This window comes from Zootoca vivipara, chromosome 5 (genome assembly GCF_965207765.1).
Source record: "Zootoca vivipara chromosome 5, rZooViv2.hap1.1, whole genome shotgun sequence".
NCBI lineage: Eukaryota > Metazoa > Chordata > Lepidosauria > Squamata > Lacertidae > Zootoca > Zootoca vivipara.
In genome coordinates this window covers 25,623,933-25,650,643 of record NC_142588.1, presented here as the reverse complement: position 1 = coordinate 25,650,643, position 26,711 = coordinate 25,623,933, and the positions used below count along the sequence as shown (strand labels likewise).

At 42.0% G+C, this 26,711-nt stretch overlaps 1 protein-coding gene across 1 annotated transcript in view; it reads left to right on the top strand.

The window, feature by feature from the left end:
* CTNNA3 (catenin alpha 3) overlaps nt 1-26,711 on the top strand; it is a 544,761-nt gene that overhangs the window by 318,717 nt on the left and 199,333 nt on the right. Inside the window, exon 10 of the mRNA XM_035137674.3 lies at nt 25,472-25,564. Coding sequence (XP_034993565.3) covers nt 25,472-25,564 — 93 coding nt within the window. The remainder of the gene's footprint in view (nt 1-25,471; nt 25,565-26,711) is intronic.

Sequence of the window (26,711 nt, the reverse complement as noted above, 5' to 3'; positions counted from 1 at the left end):
TGGCAATGTCTGCCTCCTAACTATTAGTTATTTCACTGGTGAACAGGAGGCACTGAAAAGCCATCAGCCATCCTTTGTGGTATAATAGTACATTAGAGATCCAGCCTGAGAAGAGTTGTAGTCCCACAGAGAAAAATGGGCAAGTAAAAGCAAATCAAGTATAAACACTGAAAACAAATAAGCCAACATCTAAGCCTAGTCTGTACTCTGGTTTTGATATTAGTTGTATGAATTCCTAGAGTGGGGCTTGTGTACCTGGTTGCTGTCAGTTATGCTTGTCTATTTTTGTGCACCAGACATGTGCAGTGAGAGTTGTGTCTCAAATGCAATACTCACAGAAGAGGGGAGATATGAGAGAGGCTGGCAGTCATGCCAGTAAGGAGAAGGGACCGTCAGTATCAGAAGTTCTTCTGTTTTGAATTGGTTGCCTATCTCCAGGATTTGATTTATCATGCCTGCCAGCCCTCTAGACTAGCAGTGCTATTGGTGAACACCAGATCTTCCACTCATTCACCATTTGATTGCGGATGAACCAACATCAAACTGGGTGGTCTGGATGTGACTCAGTTCTGTCCATCTGAGTACTTGGCACAGCACCATCACAGCCTTGAGTGGAGGAGTTGTTGTTGACCACCAGGATTCAATCACCCTTGCCAGGAGACCAGCCTGGGTCCTGGTCAGAGGCTTTGCACCTAGTACTGAACCAAAGTAGGGATTCTGGTTATATACCATCCACCCTGCTGCATAGCAGTCTTCTTCCCTGAGATGGCGGAGATGGTTTTCAGGATGGTATTAGCTAACCTCAGGACACTAGGCTGTTTTCAACTAATCTGGTCAAGTGGAATGCAGGAACTATCTCTAGTGCAACAGAGCTTCCCTCCTCCTCCCCTTGCACACCCCTGCAACTCCCCTATATCTGCTTTGATATATCTCATTGATATATCTCATTGATATATCTCCCCTATATCATCTTTGATGATGTGGCTGGCAACCCTATCAACACCCTAGTCTTGCTGTGGAATGATAAGATGGAAGGGGCAATTGACATGGTCACTCCTGAGCTCCCTGTCTATGATTGCTTTTATGCATTGATTAAGGTGAACCACTGGCATTGAAACCTGGCTGGTGATACATTTCGGGAGTTCCATGTGAATCAGATCAAGTTGACAGGAGGAGGTTCACATGACCATTACATGTTCATTATCATCTATAAGGCTTGGAGAAGATAATGAAATATATATATACATATATAATTTAAAAATAGGGGAGAAAAGCTAAAATATAAATATATAGATAAATAACCCAATGCTTATAAGCAAGAGAACAGAGATTTATAAAAGAGCAGAAACAAGAGACCTATAGTGAGGGCTTTAGTTTAAGCAGCAGAGATTTATGATATTTATAAAGGTTTATGGAGGAGTTCCACTTTTTTGACAAATAGTTTGGTTTAGCCATTTTTGGCCACTGTACACTTGTGGGTACAAACAGTATATCAGACTTCTTAAAGCTTATTTTTCTTGAAATAGCTGTTAAAATCTCCCAACAAAACACATTATTTAATATCCACTTTCTCTAGCCCTTTGTGCTTTCCGGTGACACAAGTCTGCCACTTGAGCCAGGTAAAGGGAGTATTGTTGGGATGTGCCCATGGGATGAAATAGGAACATGTCTATGACAGGTGTCCTGCCCTAAGTAGCAGGAGACAAGGACAACAGATAACTTGACAGGAGGATATGTGTTACGTCTATATCCACAGTGAAATGTGCTACTTACTAACTTGCATTTATGTTTTTGCTATGCCAGATGAGGAACATATAGTTCAAAACTATCCCTTACTATAAGTGATCGTTGTTGGATTGTGGTGCTAGTATTTTGTGGACTGCTAATCTCATATCTAGAACAAGATAGAAATTTAAATGTTATTTGTGTTAAAATATCACTGAGTTACTTTTAGTACAAAGAAGAGACACTTCTTTATTTCTTTTTTAAATTTATATGCTGCCTTTTTCATTAAAAATGTACATAATATAAATAAAAAAAAATTCCTTCAGTAGCACCTTAAAGACCAACTAAGTTTTTATTTTGGTACTAGTGGAATTCAGCCCGTTAAAATAAACGGGCGCTAGAACAGATTTTATTGATTTTTAGTGTGCAGAGAGGAACGGGTGTGCAGCCCCGCCGAAGCGGCGGCTGTGGGAGGGGCCAGCAGGCCCCCCCACGCGCCGCCGCCACAGAAAGAGGCCGAATTGCGGCCTTCCTCTGGGCGCCCGCTGCCCAGCTGGGCTCAGCGGAGCGCCCCAACGAAGCGGCGGCTGTGGGAGGGGCCAGCCGCCCCCCCCACGCACCGCCGCCACAGAAAGAGGCCGAATTGCGGCCTTCCTCTGGGCGCCCGCTGCCCAGCTGGGCTCAGCGGAGCGCCCCAACGAAGCGGCGGCTGTGGGAGGGGCCAGCCGCCCCCCCACGCACCGCCGCCACAGAAAGAGGCCGAATTGCGGCCTTCCTCTGGGCGCCCGCTGCCCAGCTGGGCTCAGCGGAGCGCCCCAACGAAGCGGCGGCTGTGGGAGGGGCCAGCCGCCCCCCCACGCGCCGCCGCCACAGAAAGAGGCCGAATTGCGGCCTTCCTCTGGGCGCCCGCTGCCCAGCTGGGCTCAGCGGAGCGCCCCAACGAAGCGGCGGCTGTGGGAGGGGCCAGCAGGCCCCCCCACGCGCCGCCGCCACAGAAAGAGGCCGAATTGCGGCCTTCCTCTGGGCGCCCGCTGCCCAGCTGGGCTCAGCGGAGCGCCCCAACGAAGCGGCGGCTGTGGGAGGGGCCAGCCGCCCCCCCCACGCACCGCCGCCACAGAAAGAGGCCGAATTGCGGCCTTCCTCTGGGCGCCCGCTGCCCAGCTGGGCTCAGCGGAGCGCCCCAACGAAGCGGCGGCTGTGGGAGGGGCCAGCCGCCCCCCCACGCACCGCCGCCACAGAAAGAGGCCGAATTGCGGCCTTCCTCTGGGCGCCCGCTGCCCAGCTGGGCTCAGCGGAGCGCCCCAACGAAGCGGCGGCTGTGGGAGGGGCCAGCCGCCCCCCCACGCGCCGCCGCCACAGAAAGAGGCCGAATTGCGGCCTTCCTCTGGGCGCCCGCTGCCCAGCTGGGCTCAGCGGAGCGCCCCAACGAAGCGGCGACTGTGGGAGGGGCCAGCCGCCCCCCCACGCGCCGCCGCCACAGAAAGAGGCCGAATTGCGGCCTTCTTCTGGGCGCCCGCTGCCCAGCTGGGCTCAGCGGAGCGCCCCAACGAAGCGGCGGCTGTGGGAGGGGCCAGCCGCCCCCCCACGCGCCGCCGCCACAGAAAGAGGCCGAATTGCGGCCTTCCTCTGGGCGCCCGCTGCCCAGCTGGGCTCAGCGGAGCGCCCCAACGAAGCGGCGACTGTGGGAGGGGCCAGCCGCCCCCCCACGCGCCGCCGCCACAGAAAGAGGCCGAATTGCGGCCTTCTTCTGGGCGCCCGCTGCCCAGCTGGGCTCAGCGGAGCGCCCCAACGAAGCGGCGGCTGTGGGAGGGGCCAGCCGCCCCCCCACGCGCCGCCGCCACAGAAAGAGGCCGAATTGCGGCCTTCCTCTGGGCGCCCGCTGCCCAGCTGGGCTCAGCGGAACGCCCCAACGAAGCGGCGACTGTGGGAGGGGCCAGCCGCCCCCCCATGCGCCGCCGCCACAGAAAGAGGCCGAATTGCGGCCTTCTTCTGGGCGCCCGCTGCCCAGCTGGGCTCAGCGGAGCGCCCCAACGAAGCGGCGGCTGTGGGAGGGGCCAGCCGCCCCCCCACGCGCCGCCGCCACAGAAAGAGGCCGAATTGCGGCCTTCTTCTGGGCGCCCGCTGCCCAGCTGGGCTCAGCGGAGCGCCCCAACGAAGCGGCGGCTGTGGGAGGGGCTAGCCGCCCCCCCACGCGCCGCCGCCACAGAAAGAGGCCGAATTGCGGCCTTCTTCTGGGCGCCCGCTGCCCAGCTGGGCTCAGCGGAGCGCCCCAACGAAGCGGCGGCTGTGGGAGGGGCTAGCCGCCTCCCCCACGCGCCGCCGCCACAGAAAGAGGCCGAATTGCGGCCTTCTTCTGGGCGCCCGCTGCCCAGCTGGGCTCAGCGGAGCGCCCCAACGAAGCGGAGTAAACGGTAGGCAGAGGTGGGGGGGAGAGAGCGCGCGTGTGTGCGTCCTGTCTCTCCGTCCAATCCCTGTGTCCCTGGGGCACATGCGCAGTACCCCAGGGACACACGGGACAGCTTGGACGCAGGGACAACTTGGACATTATTATATAGGATGAGCTTTCGTGTGCATGCACACTTCTTCAGATACGAATGCACATTTCGTGTGCATGCACACTTCTTCATGCACACGAAAGCTCATACCAAAATAAAAACTTAGTTGGTCTTTAAGGTGCTACTGAAGGAATTTTTTTTTATTTTACTTCGATCCAGACCAACACGGCTACCTACCTGTAACCATAATATAAATAAAACAGGCATCCCTAAGCAATAATACTGCTTTGTGTTTGTATTATGCAGGATAGTGACCCTGTGGTCTCCCAGATGTTGTAGGACTCCAACTCCCATCAGTCCTGTTAGGTTCCCCACTCTTGGTACCGTGTTTTCAAAATGCTTCTCATACATTATCTACCTGTATTACAGATGGGAATACCGAGGCTAGGAGTCTGCCTGTAAGTAATATGGGCAGTAATGTCAAAGTGGGCTCTGTGAAATAATTACTTTTTAATGCCAGCAAATTCAGGTTGCTGTGAAGCAGGTTCTGAAGAAGAATATGGTGCAGGACATATGCATATTGGCTGATGTGTAAACATTTTTGGTTTCTGGGATCTTTTCATCCTTTTATGGGGTTGCTTGGTGATATACATATATGTTGTCCCATTTACAAGACTGAAGCTGTAATTCTGAAAACACTTACCCGGAAGTAAGTCCCACTGAACTCAATGACGTTTCCATGTATGAGATTGTTCAGCATGGCCACAATCCTCTACAGATTTACTTAGGAGTAAGCCCTGGAACTCATTGGCACATCTCCCTGAGTAAATGCATCCTGGATTGTGCTGCTGCTTTTGTTTTCCTCAATGATAATTTAGGAAATACTTTCTGCAGTTGTTAAGATGCAATTGCAGAAAAAGTCTTGCTTTTGAAGCATATTGCTTGAGTTTAGATGGTTTCTTTGTCAGCAGAACATACCAGCCCTTATCTAGTGGCTGTGAACATTAGTATTTACAGTCAATATACTTTGCAATAAACTGACAAACCAAATGGGATTTTTGTTTACTTTAACAGCCCTGCATTTATCTGATGCTGCTTAGATCTCATTAAGTCTCCCTTTCCTGAACTGCTCTCATGGGCCAGCTGAATAGGAAAGGTAGTGTCAAAGCACTTTATAAATCCATTAGGCTGAAAGGTCTTAGGTTTCTAACATTATAAATTCAATCTCTTGCCTTTAGTTGCAATGTGTACATTAATTAAGAGTTCTCACAATGCCAGAATACTGACTTTAATTACAAAAAGTTTAGTCTGATCTGAAAGTAATCTATTGGGTCCAGCATCTCCCCCCCCCCCAGTGGCCAAGCAGATTCCCATGGAAAGCTTACCAGCAGACTCCTTCCACTGTTGCTTCCAAGCTACAGCCATTCAGCAGCATCCTGCCTTGGGACCTGAAAGTAGCATATGGGCATTGTGGCTATTGTCCAAAACCACTTTAAATCAATTTAACAAAGTGGCACATATTGTGGCAGTAAATTCCATATATTAATGATGCATTGTGTGAAGAAGCATTTTCTCCTGTCCTGCAAAAAAAGGAGCTTTGGGACAGAACCTCTTTCCTTTGCTCCCCTTAATGGCCCATCACCCAGGCAATTGCCTCACCAAAGAAGCTAGCTAGGATTATATTTTAGCACTTGTTGGATCCAGGGGTTGGAAGCATGCAAGGGTTAGAAGGGCAGTTAAGGTCCTGCCCTTTGCAGTTAAAAACAACTTTTATTTTAGGACTGTACCAAAATGGATGCCAAATTTAGTAAGAGGATGAAAAGTAATACTTTCCACACTGCTTGTTTATTTATTAAGTAGCCAATTCAACCATTTAGTACCTTGACAAACAAAATTACAGTGAACATTTCAAGGATTATATGATTCCGTAAGACACTTCCCTCGTTAACAAGAAAGTTACAGCGGCAGTAGGGCAAAGATAATCATCCTATGGGTATGCTGTGTAATCTTTTCAAATCAATAGCAGATGTGACATTAATAACATAGTACATAACTAAAACAATCCTTTTCCTAGAAGGAAAATAATTTAGCAGTGCAATCCTATATACTCAGAAGTAATCCCCATTGAGTTCAGTGGCTCTTACTCACAAGTGACTGTACGATTGAAACCTAAATTATGCTTTCTATGATAATTTTAAAAGGGATGCATATTCTAAGGGAGTGAATGTTCAGATTTGTAGTGTAGTGCCTGTGGTTATCAAATATAAATATGCAAATTGAAAAAATGTCTCAATAGAATAACATTTAAACATACTTCTTAAATAGTAAAGAGGTTGATAAACACAGTGGCCCAGTTTGGATAATCATTGAGACTTCGTAAAAAATAGTTTTTGAAATCAGGTTGGGCATCAGGTCTGAACTTCACCCCTTCCCTCCTCCCACCATGCAACTTTAGTATAAAGATCCTGGGTCATACTGGTCTGGAAAGTGGTGTACACACATTAGCCACAATCCTTATCTATCCTGTTGTTTCTTATGAAATACCGCATTTTGATGCATTCCCCCCCCCGCCCCCAAACAGGTTTGATCCAAACTGACAGAAAGCATGTCCTAGCTGCTTTTTTAAGCTGGTGATGTCTACACAGCCTATTCCAAAGTTCCTAATTAAGTCCGAACCAGGGTACTCTGGCTTTATTGGTTAACTGACGTTAGGCCAGAGTTCCCTAGTAATAGGGAACACTGGTTTAACTCAAGCCAGACTCTACATGCTGAAGGCAGCTTACAAAAGTGGAGGAGAGAGAAGGGGTGAGGAGAGGAGTGCTGGGCCAAAACACCCATTCACAGCATAACCATAGTTTATGAGGACTTGAACAACTGTCTGAACTGGGCTAGTGTACATGATGGATGGGGGGGATTATATTGTAACATGAAATATGTTTTATCTTTTAACATAAAGAATTCTAAATGATATAGAAATTATAGTTAGACGAGTAACCAAAATGTTGTGTGCTGGTTATTGCTCAGTATTTGACATCCAGAAGAGCTCTGCTAAAGCTCAGTTTCACATTGAGAAAGAGGTTGAAACATCAACTAGCCTTGTAGTATTATTTTACTGCATGTCGGAGGTCAGTTTTTCAACCCAGTGAAATATAGTTTCCCCCCATAAACCAAATATTCCACTCTATATAAGTTATACACCACAATGAAAATGTATACAGCATTCATAAATACACATAAAAAGCACTGTTAAATAGAATCCCTATATACCTCAATAGATCTTCCTCCTTAGAAATATAAACCAGAACCATTATTTATTAGTAAGCATATAGGTTCTCTGACGAATTTTTCATATAAATACAACGCATCTGTGTAAGACTTCCTGCAAGGGCATATAAAGGTGTATAGAAAGAAGCAAAGAGACTACTGCAAGCAATCTAAACTGGCACAGTCAACAAGGATGTAGTACAACACTGTGGCCTTTGTTTCTGATGTAATTCATATATTCCTGTAACCTTGGGAAATTGCACCCCAAAATTACTCCACTTGCTCTTTTGGCCATTTTCTTATAAGCATAATCGCAAGAGGGGTGGAAATACAGATGGTCATTAGCTGACTGGCTAAGTTGTTTAACTTGCTTCCTGAGCAGGGCTACTGTAAGGCAGAGTGAGGCAGTTGCCTCAGACGGCAATTTCTGAGAGGTGTTAAATGGTTAGAAAGGTGTACTGCATGCAGTTTGCTCCCCTAGCATGGTTGGCATACCAGTGAGACAAACTCATGTGAGGTGGCTGTCTCAGGCAGATGATTTAGGGGTCATGAAGCAGCCGCAAATCATTATTGAATTGTATTTCTTTTATTGCCAGAGGTGATTGTGGGATTTTCTATCTAAGGTGCCAGAATAACTTGGCTGGCCTTGGGTACTATGCACTTGGTGTTGGTTGGGAATGCCATTTTCTGCTCTTCCTCGTGCAGCAAAATGTCTTGGGCTGGCTCTGAATGGCATGGGAAAGTGCCAAACGAAAGCAGTTCCCATGCGGCTCTGCATATGTGAAAAGGGAGCTTCACTATTTCCTTCAGATCCACTAGACAGATCCACTAGATCATTTTGGCTCTGTGATAAACTGCATGTGGGGGGAAGCTAATGCATAATAACCAACTGTGAATAAGCTAATTCAAATGGATTTTAAACTGTTATAGAAAACACTAGGTCAATGGTCCAATCAGGCACAGAGTTAAAGACATTAAAGTCCATTGAACTTAGCGGAAGTTTACCTTAAAAACCCTAACATATCCCAAGATAGAATCATTCTTCAACGTAGGAGCCAACTTCTAGGAGCTGTGGGGGTTTCAGCCCCCACAATAAAATATTTGAGGGGGCTGGGCCCCCACAAAGTTGATGGCCATTCACATTCAAATGGTGTGTTATGCGGGGTGGGGCTTACCTGGGCCCTCACAATATTTTATTCAAGTCAGCCCCCCTGCTCTTCAAACATTCAAAAGAATGGGTGGGGGCTCAAGTTGGGTAAGGGGTGCAGGTACTGATGCATTTCCAGACCTGTGAAGATCTGCAGGGAGAGGTTAGATTGCTCCTTGCCCATCAGATTCTAACCATGTTCAACTGAATGTCGTTAACATCCCATTGCAGATCCTTGTGTTCTGCACACACAGGTAGGGGCGGAGCATGTTCCCCCTGGGGATGTTGGGGACATGGCCAGTGCATGTGTATCTGATTTTCAGACCCACACATTGCTTTGAATGCTTGAAGAAGGTTTCTGTATTAAAATGTCACCACATACTGAAAAAATAAAATAAAAATGATTATTTTTAAAAATAGTAATTAGATGGCCACTCCAGGTATCTGGGAAGGCCCGGATGTAGTTCAGAGAATGAACTGTAGAGCAGTTTTTCAGTACCCTTTCAGCTTCCTTTTGGAGAGGTTGCTGGAGGTGTTGGGGTTGATGAAGCCAAATTAGTGGTAGCTATCATAATGGATTTCTGCTTTGATTATAACAGGTGGTATTCAATACTAGTCCTACTCAGAGTAGACCCATAGAGGTTAATGGACATGGCTACCTTAGGTTCATTGATTCCAATAAGTCTACTCTGAGTAGGGCTTAGATGAATACCACATATAAAGTGGGATACAACAAATGAGTCCAGCTGAAGCCCTCTGCAGGGAGTTCTGCTTACCCAGGGGGGCTTTCCCCACTCTTCTCCTTTCCGCACCCCCTAAATTGGTGACGGGGGGGGGCAGGTTGGCAGAAGCCCCAGAACAGCACACAGAGTTACAAGAGGGGCATCGTTCTGTTTGGCGAAACAGAATGATTGTCTTTGAACAACACTGAATTTCTCCCATAGTTTTTCATGCTTGTGAATAGTTAGCAATGCTGTATTTGAGCCTCTACAACATAATTAATGTTTCAAATTGGGGACTTCCGGTAATGGTGCGCTAGCGAGCGGGTCGGAAGACGGACCGCTCCGAACATCACGGAGCTTAAACTGCAGACATCGGTGTTTTAGAGGGGGGGAAAGCGCCTGAACCCCCTCCTAGATAAAAGGTGAGGGCACGGAGCCCTTCCCAGAGGAGAAAAGCGGCGACCTTACGGCAGAAACTCAGCGGCGGCACCCCTTGAGGTGGAGAGCCGCGGAGAGGAGCCTTCGCTACGGCGGCAGCAACAGTATCGGCTGCTAGCTACAAAGTGTCTGCAGGCGCGGCGCCCGAGAACTCGCCCAGCCAGCACCAGAACTCTTCGACGGAGAACGGAAAGGAGATACCGACCCGTGAGTTTAAACAAGGATTGTTCGAGAGGGCTTAAACGCGATCGCGGGCGGGGGACCAAGTCGAAGAAACTCGCAACGCACCGCTATTAAACTTGCGAGTGACAGCCCCGTGCTTACACAAGGAAATGAAGGGACATGTTAATACAGACTATAGATCAATAAGTCCTAATTGTTGAGGGGGAAGGACTGGCGGGAATTCCTTTGCTTAAGACCTAATTGGCAGGGAAACTTTGCCCCAAGATGGCGATTTGGATCGCTGCCAACACACGCTGATCTTTGCCCGGGCTGGGAGTCTGAAAGGGAGGGAGAGGAAGAACGGGAGTGAGGAGACGTGACAATAAGCACAACTGAGAGGCTGGAAGGCGGTAACAACGGCCAGCGAACAGCGCCTAATTAACAAACAGGAGATTATCAGGCAGCCGGTTGCCAGGCAACGTGCTTTGCTGGTTGCAGTGGACGCGATCTGAAGGCAAGCTTAAGCAGACTCTGAATGCGCTCCCTCCCCCAGTCTCTCCTAGCCTCCCCTAATCGCATTTTACGACTTTTCAGCTGGCTAAAACATTAAAGATGATCCACTAAAGGCCAGGAAGGGGACTCCCACAAGAGGAAAGCAGGACTTGGTCGCGGTACAGCGAGACTGAAACCAATCAGAGTATGCCTTTAAAAAAATATAAGGATCAACAAGGGAATTCAGCAACGATGGCTGGGAACCAACAAAGAAGACAGTCATTGTCAAACCCTAATGGCAATGACGCTCTAGCAGATATAAAGGAATTAATAACGGAGATGAATAAATCTCTAAATGAAAAACTGGACTCTGTAGAATCTAACCTAGAATCTAAGATAGAAGGGAATTCCAAAATGATTGTAGAATTGACGGGCCAAATGAAAGAACTGGCTGGTAAAAACAAGGAGCTAGACAAAGCAGTTAAGGATCTGGGAGCTAAGATGGTGAAACAAGATGAGGCAATAAAGAAAATTACCTTAGAGAATAAAGAAATAAAAGCAGCAAAAGGGAAAGAAGATGAAGAGAAACAAAAAATGAAAAAAATGCAAGAGGACCTAGCGGATCAGATCGCCCTTCTTGAAATGAAACAAAGAGAGCTGGTTCTACGGATGCGCGGAGTTCCGGAGACGGCGAATGAACAGATAGATGAAAAAATAATTAAAGGTCTGGCGAATTGGTTACAGGTTAAAGAAGAAGATCTGGCTTTGGATGTGGATAAAATCTACAGAGTTCGTTTGGACAGAGCAAAAAACATTAAAGGGCCTGGAGATTGCATGCTGTTCCTGAATTCTCTGTTTTTGAAGGATAAGATTCTGCAAAAGAAAAAACATGAGAACTTAACAATTGAAGGAAAATCGATAGCTATATTTAAAGAAATTCCGAGAAGGTTTAGACTCAAAAGACAGGCATATAAGAATGTGACCGAGGCCCTGACTAAGCATGGGATTTGGTTTGTTTGGGAGTTTCCTGAGGGGCTCACTTTTGAATTTAAAGGAAGAAAGAAGACTTTCAGAACGGCGGAAGAAGCAGAAAAATTCTGTACCAGAAATAAAAAAGAATTGTTTAGAGAGGAGGAGGGAAAGAAAGACGAATTAGAATAATTGTTGAATGTACATATTGATCAAGCAATATCTGAGGGTTGGGGGTCCTTTCTTCTCTTAAGTAGAAACAAAACAGCCATAGAAATTTGATTGATAGTGTGTTCCTCTCTTCCTGTAACTTGTGGTGGTTTAGACGGAACCTAATGCGATTTATGCCTCTACCACCTCCTCTTTGATGGTTAAATTCATTTTTGAAGTTGGTATTTAGAAATCAAGTCCGGGATAATTTAATAAAGTTATGGATTTTAATATTATTTCATGGAACATCAATGGTTTAAATGATAAATGTAAACGTAATAAGATTGAACGCTTATTGAAGAAAAATTCATGGAATATTATTGGTTTACAGGAAACGCATATTTCCCAGAAACATGAAAGATTATTGCTTAATAATAGATTGGGGGCGGAGTTTATCTCATCGAATAAGAAAAAAAAGGAGGGGTGGTCATTTATGTTAAGTCAAGCATTAAATCTGAAAAATTATTCCAGGATGATGAGGGAAGGATGGTAGGGGTGCGCTTATATTTGCCAGAGGGGAATGTAGTAGTGATTAACATCTACGCCCCCAATGGATGTAAGAAAGAATTCTTTAAAAAATTGGGAGAGAAAATGGGGGAACACATAATTGATGAGGAAATAATTCTATTTGGAGACTTCAATGGGGTAATACAACCAGAATTGGATAGATCAAAAAATGGAAAGAAAGGAAGAGGGAGATTGCCGGAGGTTTTTCTAAATTTATCACGGAATTATGAATTAGTTGATATTTGGCGAAGAGATAATCCAAAAGAGGAAAATTTTACATATTACTCAGAGGCTAAAAAAGCAGCATCGAGAATTGATATGATCTGGTTAACACCCGGTATATTACAGAGGGTAGAAAAAAGTGAAATCCTGCCAAAATCTATTACTGATCATAATCCAATAATGACCAAAATTAGAGGATCAAAGAGGAGATTTAACAGATGGAGGATGGATGAGAAAATATTGAATGATGAAGTATTTGTAAAAAAAGTGAAGGAGCTTTTAAAGGAATTTTATAGAAATAACATCTCAGAAGGGGTAGAGCTTACAACGACATGGGAGGCGGGTAAGGCTTTCGTACGGGGTCTGTATATCCAACAAAAGAGCAGAGTAAAAAGAGAAAAAGAAAAAAACCTGGAGAAAATTAAGGAGGAAATTAAGGAGAAAGAAAAGGAGCTAGCAAGAAACCCCAGGGATGAGGAAGTGGGATTGAGAATAAAAATCCTACAAAAGGAGATATCAGCTATAGTAGGCCAGGAGATAGAAAATAAAATTAGATGGGCTAGACAAAAAACATTTGAATGGGGAGGCAAGGCAGGGAAGCTTTTAGCCTGGAAATTAAGGAAAGCACAAAAGGAGAGGCTGATTACAGGAATAATGGATAAGGGTAGAATATTAACCAAAGGAGAGGATATCCAAAAATCCCTTACTCTCTTTTACCAAAAATTATATGAAAAAAGGGAAATAAATGAAGGAGAATTAGAAAAGTTTTTTGCTAAAAGAAAGAGGAGAAAGATAAGTGAAGAGGAAAATGATATGCTCAATAAACAAGTATCAATGCAAGAAATTTATGATTCCATCAGAAGATTAAAATTGGGAAAATCACCCGGGACAGATGGTTTATCTAGTTTACATTATAAAGTTTTTAAAGACGAATTGGGAAGTGCTTATCAAAAATTAGTAAATGGCATTATGGAGGGAGGGGCTGTTCCACGATCTTGGCAAGAAGCTTATATTACATTAATTCCGAAGGACAATGAAGAAATCAAACAACCAGGAAATTTTAGACCAATTTCACTCCTCAACGTTGACTACAAAATATTTGCAGACATTTTAGCTAATAGGTTAAAGAAGATATTAAATAGAATCATAGGTCAGAGTCAACAGGGGTTTCTTCCAGGAAGGAAGATGGCGAGAAATATAAGGATCCTTTTAGATTTAATAGAATACCTAGATTGGACACCAGGTAAAAAAGCGGCCTTCGTATTTTTGGATATAGAAAAAGCGTTTGATTCGTTGGTGTGGACATTCATGAAAAAAATCATTAATGGAATTCGGCTTTAAAGGGAAATTCATGAAGGGGATTAATTCAATTTATAATAGACAATTTGCAAAACTAATTCTAAATGGGGATGTGATGGATGAATTCGAGTTATACAAGGGGACGAGGCAGGGGTGTCCTCTCTCTCCATTATTATTCATTTTGGCTTTGGAACCCTTACTAATCGAAATTAAGGAGGATGAAGAAATTAAGGGAATCCAAGTAAGAGACAAAATATATAAAATCAACGCTTTTGCTGATGATATGTTAGTTCTAGTGGAAGACCCAGAGGAATCCATGGGCAATTTGAAAAGAACATTGGGAACATTTGAAAAAATTTCGGGACTCAAAATTAATGAGAAGAAAACTAAGGTAATAGTGAAAAATATAATGAGGAAAGATATTATAAAAATGAGAAGCATAACAAATTGGGAAGTAGTGAAGAGAATTAAATATTTAGGTATTGAAATTAGTGGTAAAAATATAGATCTTTTCGAAAATAATTACGGGAAAGTATGGAAAGAGATAAGAAAGGAAATGGAAAGATGGAATGATTTAAATTTGACCCTTTCAGGCAGAATGGCCGCAATCAAGATGGTTGTTCTACCTAAGATATTGTTTTTATTTCAAATGCTTCCCATTGTGTGGAAGAAAGAGGTATTTGAAAATTGGAAAAAGGACCTGTGCAAATTCATCTGGGGGGGTAAGAAAGCAAGGATTCAGTATAAGCTACTTACCGACGTTAAAGAAAGAGGAGGTTGGGGGGTCCCGGACCTTAGAATTTATCATGCCTCTGCATGTCTTTGTTGGCTCAAGGAATGGCTGTTATTGGAGGACGAAGAGATCTTAGTGTTAGAAGGATTTAGAAATATTACCGGGTGGCATACCTATTTATTACAAGAGGAGAGAGGGGGGTACAAACAATTCTCAGATCATATATTCAAAAAAACAATTCTTAAAACCTGGTTAGAAGTCAAAGATTTAATTGAGCCAAAAACACCTTGGTGGGCCTCCCCCCTAGAAATGACGGCAATGGGGGGAAGATGCAAGAAGGGAACATGGCTTACTTACCAAGATGTAATAGTCAAAGAAAACGAGGAGTTAAAATTGAAACCTTATGATCAGATCAAAACTAGTTGTTCCAGCTGGTTTCATTATGTGCAAATGCAAAGCCTATTTAAAAAGCATAAGGAGACAGGTTTTTCGGAAGGGAAGTCGAAGGTCCAAGAATTAATAATTGAAAATGATTCCAAAATGTTATCCAAAATTTACAGATATCTCTTAGAATGGGAGTTAAAAGATGAGGCGATAAAAAGTACTATGATTAAATGGGCCCAAGACCTGGGAAGGCCAATATATAAAGTCCAATGGGACAGATTATGCAAAAAAACATTAAGATTTACGGCCTGTACCGGGATAAAGGAGAACATGATGAAGATGTTATATAGGTGGCACCTGACTCCGGAAAAATTAGGCAAAATTTATAAAAGAGAAGACAGAAACTGCTGGAAATGCAAAAATAAGGTAGGAGACTATTTACATTGTTGGTGGAGGTGCGAAGGGATATCTAAATTTTGGGGGGAGGTGTACGAGGAATTGAAAAAGATGCTGAAATTTACGTTTAAGAAAAACCCAGAATATTTTTTGCTAAGTTTAATTCCTGAAAACTTTCCAGAGGATAGGGAGAGCATTTTTCTTTATGCGTGCGCAGCAGCTAGGCTGTTGATAGGACAAAAATGGAAAAAAGCAGAGGTTCCTACATTACAAGATTGGCAGATTAAATTAATTGATTTTATGAGTATGGATAGAATGACCGCAGCAATTAGGAATAAACCGAAACAATTAGTAAGTAAGAAATGGGAACTTGTAGAGGATTATTTTAAGAAAAAGGACATTAAAACGGAGCTAAGGATCTGTTTACTTTGAAGTAGCGCGGAGAAAATTAGAGGAAGTGATGTGGAGGGAAGAAATATATTATAGGTTTGAATTGTGAAATGACTGTGAATGATTAAGAACGCAAGAAATTGGAGTATAGTATAGCTAAGCGGTGTGGGCTAGTTGGGAAGTTAATTTTAGTTAATAATAAACAGAGATAAGAATGCAAATGTAATAATTTTTTTTGTGTAAAGTTATGTATTTGGGAAATGTTTTATTTTATGTTGTATTCGATTTTTAAATGTTATAATAAAGTATTTTTTTAAACCAAAAAAAAAAAAATTAAAAAAAAAATGTTTCAAATTGGGATGCATTTGCATGGGGGTTATTTATATATTTTTACATAGCCCATGAAGCATGAATGACTTTTATGGAGTCTCTGCACTTAGGAACTCAATGTAAACAAGGGTGGAGCTAATGATAGAAGCAGTGGAGAGAGAGCATCTAGTTGTTGGATACCAGGGATACTGAATTGCATGCATATCTTAGATACAAGCAGAAAGTCTTTGTTCAGTATAGGATCTCATACAGTGCCTTTGCCAGCACATCATCTCCTTTTTTATGCATGCATATGTATTTTATAGGGTAGGTGTAAGGAACCTGTAACCGTTCAGATGTTGATATATTCCAACTCCAGCCAGCTCCAGTCAGCGTGGCCAACCATAAGGGCTGATGGGAGCTGTAGTCCAACAACCTCTAGAGAGCCACACATTCCCTGCCCCTTTTGTCAGGAAAAGAAGTGACTTCTGCTTGTATGTGTCATTCAAGGCTGATGTACTTCACATGTATTTTGTAGTCAAGCAGTCCTAAGAAGCAGTTCTTTGCCTCATTTTATTCAAAGGTGTTATTTTCACAGCAGGATATTTTTGGCATGTGAGTCTTCTCCATTCTTATTGGTTTTTAAAGCAGCCATCTATGTTTTAGAGAACAGTAATATAGGAAAAAAACAACAACATTAAAGATATCAGATTCTCCCGTTTTATGTGCATCACTCCCCCCCCCCATCAAAACCTCAAGTAGGAGGGCATAATTCAATTGGCCATCTATTTCAATTGATAGTTTGAGAAGATATGGAGGCAAGTTAGTAAGCTTTCTCATAACAGAATGATAGAATCACATTGTCAAATCACCAAAGCTATGATTGTCAACCTAATGAAAGCAAACCTGGACACGGAAGAATAAGAGACAGAGGGATAGTTATATTTATCATACCACCACACTGTGCAGGTTTTACAAATTGTGTATGACATGCAATCTATTTACCAAGCTGAGGGAGGTGATCCCAATGGGGCGGCTGAGCACAGGGGCGGAGAGATTACATGGCTCCTGCTGTGCTTGCTTTACACCCGTGTAAGTGGCTCCTGCCCCACCTTGCTGCTTTAAATTGAGCCAGAGAGGAGGGAAGGAAAGGCAGCCATGGCGCCTGTTCGTCCTTCCTCCGCGCAGCATTCGCTTTATAAGATGCACAGACATTTCCCCTTACTTTTTTGGAGGGAAAAAGTGTGTCTTATGGAGCAAAAAATATAGTACTGCTATGTGGATAAATACCTTCGCCAAAGCAGTTATTATTGACTTATATGATATAAAATGACAAAAATAGCTTTTGTTTATGGTAGCAAAAAACTAAAGCAAATAAACGTTCAAACAATCAAAATATCAGTCTCCTTGTTTCAAGATAAAATATGATCTTCCTACACATTGTGGCTTTTGATCTTGCCTCTGGAAGGGCTTCTTCCAAATGTTAACTTGTTTTCTTTGCTCAGCATTGTAGTATTTTGAAGCTTTAAATGATATTTGTATATCCTTTAGTTTCTGGTTGTTTTTTCTCACCAAGTAACTTCAGAGAATGAGAAAACTACTGTTTAGAAGTTAAAATATCTCTGGTGTTATACCTTAAACCATTTTCATCTCAGTTGTAGTAATACAGCCTATTGCTGTTTTGCCAGATAGGTTTATATGCTCTCGAACTCATCACATTTTCTCACTTTTAGCCTTCAGGAACTTCATCTTATTTTATATGCATAACATATAAATGTTCTTGTTTCCATTAAAATGGCAACAAAATAAAACCTTGTTGAATTCATGCAGTAGAAAGCAAATTTTAATATAACTGATAATAGTTGTCTGTACAGTGTCTTCCTAAGTCATGAACAAGCTCAGCTTTATTGGAAGGTAACAAGTTCATGAACTTCTTTTCTGCCCTGTAGAGGAATTTGTGTAATAAATATGCTCTGGAAATTCAAAACCAAAAGGCAGGAGGGATCCCATGCCATTCCATGTTGTTGTTGTTGTTGTTGTTGTTGTTGTTGTTGTTGTTGTTGTTGTTGTTGTTGTTGTAAATAATAATATGTTGCCCATCTGACTGGGTTGTCCCAGCCATTCTGGGCAGCTTCCAACAAATTAAAGCATCAAACATTAAAAGCTTCCCTCTACAGGGCTGCCTTCAGATGTCTTCTAAAAGTCAGATAGTCATTTTATTTCCTTGACATCTGATGTGAGGGCGTTCCACAACTTCCAAGAAGGCCCACTGCCTGGGTCCCTATAACCTCATTTCTCACAATGAGGTAACTGCCAGAAGGCCCTCAGAGCTGCATCTCAGTGAAAGTAGTTATGTCTCTCTATTAATAGGAGATACAGTCTGATCATTTCATAGTTAGAAACAGAAATAGATAAATGCTAAGGGTTAAATAATTAGACATGCTCAATGGTTACAATTTCCCCAGGTTAAAGATTAGCCAGATCAGTAGTAGTGCATTTCCAGCATAAACTACCGCAAGGTGCGCTGTTGTACTTTTTACCAAAAACACACAGATTGCAGTTTATCCTTTTGGGCAGAATTAGTATATCTGGGCATCTGTTGGATTAGTTTTGGTAAATAAGACTAAAGAAACATAGTTCTTAGACAAAATATTTGGCTTTGTAAACTTCTGCCTGTCAAATGCTTAAGATTAAATGTGCAATTCAGACACCTTATGCTGAATGTAAAGCTTATTGATTTGACATTATTGATCTGATCCTGCAAAGTGCCCCCAAATATAATTGACTTAAATGAGATTTAAAACTCTCAGTATTCAGCGGAGACCACAGCAGAGACTCTTTGCATTGAGCTGTGCAATGGTAAAAGGAGGCCATAACAGGTCAGCTGAGCCTTACCATATACAAAAATGTGGAATAACTTTCTTTGGCACAAACTTATTGGGAGGAGAAAATAAATAATACAAAAGTGCTGTATGGGTTCCATGACTTGCAGTGTGTGTATTTGGCCTGGCAAAGTCATCTCTAAAGTTCTGCAAATACAAAATAATAAAACTATAAAATGGAGCTTAAACCTATCTAGTTCTATATGTGTTTTTTGAACACAGATTTAGAAAAAACCACCAGTTTCTATTTTAAGATACATTTTGATGTGTAAGGACAATAATAGATGGGCAATAATAGAGATGGGCAATAATAGGTGGAATGTTCCTCTTTAACCACGTCTTTGATTGACTGACATTCAGTGCCCTTTTAAAATCTGTTGGAGGGGATTGGGTTGTTCTTGTTTTTATTTTGATTATGTATCTGTTTTTATATTGTGATTTTATTCTGTGAACTGCCCTGAGACCTGTGGGTATAGGGCAGTATACAAAGTTAATCAATCAATAAAATGTGGGATAATTGTGTCACAGTTACCCCAGATGTTTACATTCATTTATTTTGTCTCATTATCTATTTAATTAGTACACACAGAGATAGGGAGACTTTCTGTCAATGCAGTTGTCATGCAGAGTTTGGAAGTTATAGTTTAAATGAGAGAGATGCATAAAAATTTGAATGTATGATCTTGCATTACACCCAACCCACAATGTTCCTTCCTACCTTCTTTCCTTGGGGTGCTGTGTGTTTTGGGGGGGATGAGATATCGGCAGAAAAAATGGGATGTTCTGTGGGGGGGGGCACTTGCAGGGTATGCAGTTTGGTTTCCCAATGCAAGTCAATGGGAGGCCCAAAGCTCTGGATAATGAAGCAATCTGAACTGAAGGGCTGGATCTACCAAAGTGGGCCCTGAAGCAAAGCAGGAGGGCCTCACACAGCAATAATAATAATAATAATAATAATAATAATAATAATAATAATAATAATAATCTTGTCTGTTTAGGGAAAAGCAGCTGCAGGGGGCAATTTTCAGTAAAGAAGCCATTGGGAATAGCCACTTACTCATGGGATATGGGGGGCTTTGCGGCCTGGTGCGGCTATGCCACAGATCATGGAACCCTAGGGGGTTTATCGTTCATGCGGTTGGAGGGAGAACATTGGGGCTACCCTTCTGGTCACACAATTATAACATGTTGAGGTCCAAGACGTGGTCCAATTACATCAGGGCTGGAGAGGCTGGGTGGGGGTGGAGACCTGGCCAAAGCCAGCTTCGCTTCCTCAGTATAAAAGGGAGTGGTGCCCGGGCTCTGGCCTTTATTTCTGGACAATGCCAGATTTCCCACCCTCCCGCTCTATTGTGTTATGGTCATACCCAAAGGTAAGTGGGCTAGAACAGGTTAGGACCTTGCTATGGAATACTTGGTCACCATATTCAGGGCCAGGGAGATATTTTCCCTGCATACTAATTGGCCTGTCTGCATGTTTTCACCTTCCTCATAGCAATTGTCACAACTTTGGTGGTTAAGGCATTGAGTCTGGATTTTTAACATATGGATAGCCTGCTAAAGGGGTCTGGGAAGGAATAGTGCTGTCTGGGAGCCCACACAGGGACTGATTGGGTCATAGCAGCTCTTCAAGAGGTGGCTCTGGAGGAAGCCTCATACTTGATGTATCTCCTGGGGGTGACCTCGTTTCCAGGATCAACCCATCTATTATTAACCAGCACATGGGTTGGTTGATCTTGGATACATACCCATTGCCTTCACCAAAATCGGTTTACATCTGTAATCAATAAAGTTGTGGCCTATTTAATCCCAATACCAATGCCCATTTAATATGGTCGGCCCCCCATCCCATGGCAACATACTTCTTGTGATTCAGTCTGCAATAGGGGTAACGGAGCTTTAGCTCTCAAAAAAGCAGCCCTTGTTCAAGTCACATGCTTTTGTGTGTATTATTGTGTGTATAATGGCTGTGTTGTCTTTTCTCACCTATGTCTCCTAACCTGAGCTGCTTAAATATTGATTGGGTAAATCCACTTTTATTATTTTTGCTTTATATTAAAGAAACCCACAAAATACTAACATCTTGCTTTGGCAATCTCAATGAAAGGTGAAAGAATAAAACTCACCTCAGCTTATCATGGACCTCAATAGAATTTCATTTGCTTTCAGCAAGATATAATTTGTGAGAATCTCAATGCAGCAAGAAATTTCAAGTGTAGAAGAAAGTTGGAGAAAAAAAAAGAAAATGCTGTGAAATAAAAGAATGTTGCTGATGCTCATGACATTTTTGTTATGCATTACTTTTAGTATGTGATACACCTTGGATATTTTAAGTGAACACAATGGTAAGCTTGACTGTAGCATTCATCTGTTTGAATGGCTGCAGTCCTAACCCCATTTACCTGGGAGTAAGCCCCACTGAATGCAGTGGGACTTTCTTCTGACCAGATGGAATTCCAGATGGAAATGCAAATGAAGGTTGGAACTGATTGAGGAACACACCACTGCTTAAGATCCAGGTCTCATTTTATTCCCCAAGGCTTTCCTGTGCCCCATCTCCCATAGTTCAGGAGGGCTTCCCAATTCACCAGAGAAGCTTTTCCATGGGTGTGGGTGGCTGCAAGGGGGAGGATGGAACAGGGAACTTTGCTTCTGTGAATTTACCTTAACACAGCCAATGTGCTCTCTCCTGCCCCAAACTGGGCTTTAAGCTACCATTTGGGTTATCCATTTCCCCCTTTTCTCTCATATAAGAAGTATTTCCATAGTGAAGGATATCTTCGAGATTTATGCCTTAGCTGAAAATGCTACTCTAATACAAGCAAGCATTTTTAATCATCTTATCTGTCAGGGCTGCAGTTTCCATCTGCATAAATCTAAGCTTTGTTACAGTGGTTTTTTTTTGTCAGAAGTTTGTTAACATCAGATTGGCTGCAGCGGATTATTCAATATATTTTAACACTGCTGCATTTAACAAGACTCAAGTTATTCTGCATACTAAATAATGTTTTAAAATCTTTGCTAAAATATAGATATCTTTGTTATCCTAGATTGGCTGTCTGCTTGGAGGTTTTGCTTCATCTGCAATGACTTTCAGTTTATTTCTAGGTATAACCCAAAATGCTAGTTCATACATACCTATAAAGTCCTAATAAATCCAGTCCAGACAAATCCCAGATCCTGAACCGATTCAGGACAATCTGGGATTTCTCCAGATTGGGTCAAGGCAGCCCTGGATTGAGTCAAGTCCACCTGGAGCAAAATAATGTTAAAGTCTATTGGGTCCTATTTTCATTTCTGGTATCTATACTACTGCGTATGCAATAGAATACATTATAGATCTCAGTATTCCGTAAAGAGGGGGAATATGAGTTTGATCAAGAAACCTTGGTTTTACCTCTTAGTTATTTTGAATTCTAGCTATTTACACCTTGCCTTTACAGTCAACGTACATGATCAGTTTTAAATTCCAGTAATTCCTTTCCAAAACTTACATTACTATTGTAATAAAAAATCCCATTAAGGGCCACAAGAGCACAATTAAAACAGTTTGAATAGTGCATTTCTTAATCGGATAATGCTGTGTAAATCAGTACAAGCAGAGTCTTTAAAGTCTGCTTGTTCTTTTCAAAGAATAAACCTGAGTTTGTGAATGGATTAAGATACATTTCCAATAAGTCTCTCAAACAAAAGAAATGTCTCTGACAAACTTGTAAGTTTATTGATCTGTAGGATATGACCTGTGGGTCTTTCTTTTATTTTATTTTAAGAAAACTATTAATTTTTTTTCTTAACAGTATTTTTGGGTGTCTGCTTTGATAATACCATTAAGTTATTACTTTCCAAAACTAGATCCCTGTATTTATGTATATCCTTCAGGTTTTCTGTGTTAACGTATCTGGTGCTGATACTTTAATAGTTCAATGTGTTTTTTAATCTGTTGCTTAGAAAATAGTTTTCCAGATGAACAGTTTTCTCCATATATTTGCTAAGCTCTAAAACTGTACCTTCACAGTTTGTTTGTTAAATTTTGCTTCGGTATCATTGTTTCACAGTTGGTTTTCCTAATCCTTTTTACTGTTATTTGCCAAAAACATAAATGATCCTTTAATCATCATCTACTTTTTTTTGAAACTTTAATTGCACTGGGTGCTTATATGAGCTTTTTGCTATCCACACTGCATCTCCAATTTTGAATTTGCTTATTTGCTCTAATAAATAATTTTGGCATTAGTGCAGCCTTTACCAAACCAGTTATTCTGAGATCCATTGTCCTGTATTTTGCTTAGCTGTGTAGATTCAGTAGCACTGAAACAATGGATTGCTTCTTCATAGGGCATGTCTGTGGTATCTCCAGATGATAATATAGATTATAGCACAATGTTTTGCTTGTAATACTCTACAAATTTCCAAATACGTCAGTGATCTCACATTATATTTTGGGTTTCTATGGCCTTATTCTTGCATTGGCAAGTAACTTAGCTCTTTACATCTTGATTGTACCCTAATGGGATAATTAAAGATAGAGGGGAATGATTATGCATGAGATATTATTTTATAGTTTTATAATAATTAAAGATGCTAGCATTCTGAACTGTAGACATTCTAAAGCTGTAATTATATTTTGGCAGATTGGGGGCATTGTTATCATTCCCTCTTCTCTTTTTCCAGCAAATTATCTTACCGTTTTTGATAAGCTAAAAGCATTTTGATCAACAGAAGTTGATAGGCTTCCTATAGACAAAGGTTTTTCAAGCTACAGTGAGGAACAATATTGAAGGGATATAAACAATTATTTGCTACACTGTGTTTGCAACAAAAAGGCTATTGATTTCAATTTGGAGACACAGCAGCAATCCTATTCAAGTACAATACTGTATGTAGTATTTAGGGCTGTTAAACTAGGGCAGAGGTGAAAGGCAACTTATAGTAGGTAAATCAGGGTCTCTCAGATAAATTGAAAAATTGGTTGCAAACTGATAGGCTGTAACCGTGATTTCAATTAACAAATAATATTGCACCTAGGCCTTCTGGGCCAAATTTAGTTGACTCCTGAGATATCTTGCAGTTGGTGTGATCTGAAGGTCTCTACATCCTTCCAACATAACATTATCAGTTTTAATGTCATTCATCTCACCTCCTCTTTTGAATGGTTTCAGTTTTACAAAACAGTGTTACAAAGTGGGTGCACTAGTTGATAATAATAATAAAAAAAATTTATTATTATTTATACCCCACCCATCTGGCAGGGTTGTCCCAGCCACTCTGGACAGCTTCCCTGAGCAATAGTAAGCTCTTTGCAGAATTTGTTTCCGTATAATAAGAGAGCAATGAAGACTTGTGTAATATCTGTTTATCTGCAATTTATATAACGTAGGTCCAATTTGGCCCCTTGATGTTGTTTCCCCCAAACCATGCTCATCTGCCCCACACCTGATGTTATCTGTGGTATCCAGAGTGGGGCAGGTAGATGTGTGGTTGTGCAATTGAGTTAAATCAATCCCTGCAGAAAATAATTTATAGATGATGACTCCAAATCTCCTGAATTTGCTGCATGACGAGAGTTCCCTGTGTGGGGAACTTGATTGTACAGCCAATCCCTTGAAGCCTCATCTGATCAGTGGTGCTTCAAAGGCAGTAAAAGACCTGATTATCCTATGATGCCATTGCTACAACAGGTGTTTGATAGGTTGGTGAACTTGTCTGCAAGGGCTAGGGGAGATCCAGTTCTTTTGCCCTGAGCTATATCTATACAAGCAGAGCATAGTGGTAGCCAAAAGACTTAGAGGAGGAGGCACATTCATAAATCCTGCATCGGATTCCAAAAGGTCAATACCCACTACTTTCTGGCTCTTTGCCCAAATTTAAGTTTCCCTTCTTCTACAAACCTGACTCTAATCCCCAATAGAATGCTTATCTCAGAACCCATCCTGTGTATAGATTGGCCATTAAGGAAACATTACATCCCATTCAGGTAATATAAACTGATAATTCTGAATTGTTAGTGGGGAGCTAGCTTAACAAAGATAGCCAGCTGACAACCTGTTTTATTTAGGTCTTATGTTTTAAATTTGATGTCCTGAAAAGATCCTATTGCTTGTAGAATTTTTCATTATTGTCAGTAGGTTTATTTCTTCAATCAAAGGTCATAACTTAAGTTCACAACTCAACAGATAAAAGTGTCAGTGGCTTAAAGCAAAATTCAAAGCACACAATCAAATGTATTATCCAGCCAGCTTCTATCAAGGCATCTATGTCAACAGGTCACTATTACAATCTACAACATTTCACTGAACAAATGGCCATCCAGGGTTATGTGTGGCTATGGCAAAAAAGGAGCTATCCTAGCAGTGCTATAATTATCTTGACTATTTAGCAAAACACAGCTTTTCTCTGGGTGAGATTGCTCCCTCCATCAGTGTTGCAGTAAATGACAATGACTACTGTATTTCTTTATGAGATATACAAATCTGGCAATATAACAATAATGACAGACATTTTAAATTTCCTGTTGACCACATGCACAGAATGTATACTTGTCATTGGCATCTTAGCATATCACCCTTCTAAATACATAGAGGACACTATCTGAAATTAAAGGGCAGTCAAATCATATGCAAGTATGGGATGCTTATTTGTGAAAATAATGTTCTAGAAAGAAATGTTTTATGGACTATGTATTTGTGTTGGGGATAAATGCAAACATGTCAATGTTTTTTCTCCAGGTGGCTAATCTTGCTTGCTCAGTATCAACAAACAAAGAAGGAATAAAAATTGTCCAAACAGCAGCCAGTCATATGGAGACGTTGTGCCCACAGGTATGACTTTTACATTCAATATATTTTTAAAAGAATCTGTTCAATATGTGTGCAGTAATGTAATGTCAGAATGAGTCATTGAAAAAAGTATAAGCATAAAGAGAAAAATATTAAAAGATAAATGTTTTGTTATTTGTATTTACAAACAACATACCATACAGATTCAAAAATGCAGAGTGTGGCTTGTCTTGCAGTAGCATGTTGTCCTTTGGGGCTATCAGTGCATTCTCATTCCATTAGAAAATGGTAGGGAGGATACCTGCCATTGTTAGCTCCACCACATTCGGCTGTTAATTGGGAGTTCTTAGGGCAAGTTGATATCCTCCTCAGTTCCAGCCCTAGGCATTTTGCTGCTTGAAGCAGAGAAGCCTGGCATCTACATCAGCGAGGTTAGTGAGCCATTTGCAAGGGGTCTTCAGGGCTGATGCTTTTCCTGGCCCCACCCCAGCATCCACTGCCATTTTGTAGCCCTGGTGGTGGGATTCCTGCTGCCACCGGCCTCCCCATCATGCTTGCCAGATGGTGGCACCCCATTTCAGCACCATGTGAAAGAGGGGAGGTTGTATGGGCTGTCTGCCGTGCTGTCAGGTAAGAGCACTTGTTTATGAGTACTGTGGGGAGTGGAGAGAGGAACCAGAACTTTCAAAGGCCTTGCTGCACCATTCAGTCACCTTTCTCTATCACCTCCTTCCCCTGTGGTGCCACCTGAAGCAGATAATAGAATCATAGAATTGTAGAACTGGAAGGAACCCAAGACTCATCTAGTTTAATACCTGCAGTGTATTGCCCACAGTCATCCCTAGGGGGACTTGAAGTTATTTCACTGTGTTTCGTGGCACGGCTAGCCCTGATCGCAATATCGATAGTCGTCAGGAAAAACTATTTTTTTGGGGGGGGGGGGAGAAACCAACATAATTTTTAAAAAAACCATTTATTTTTACCAGGCATGTATTTATTAGATATAATAAGAGAGCACATGGGTCCTGACATGTTTTCAATACAGAGACAGTTCTTTTGTATCTGCAGTGTGTGGTACAGGGCATACTCTGGCACAGCAAATTCAGGTTTGACTCATATGTGTATGAAAGGTTGACAGTCTGTTGCAATCCAGACCTAACAGCAGTGTGACAGATGTTTGTTTGAGGAC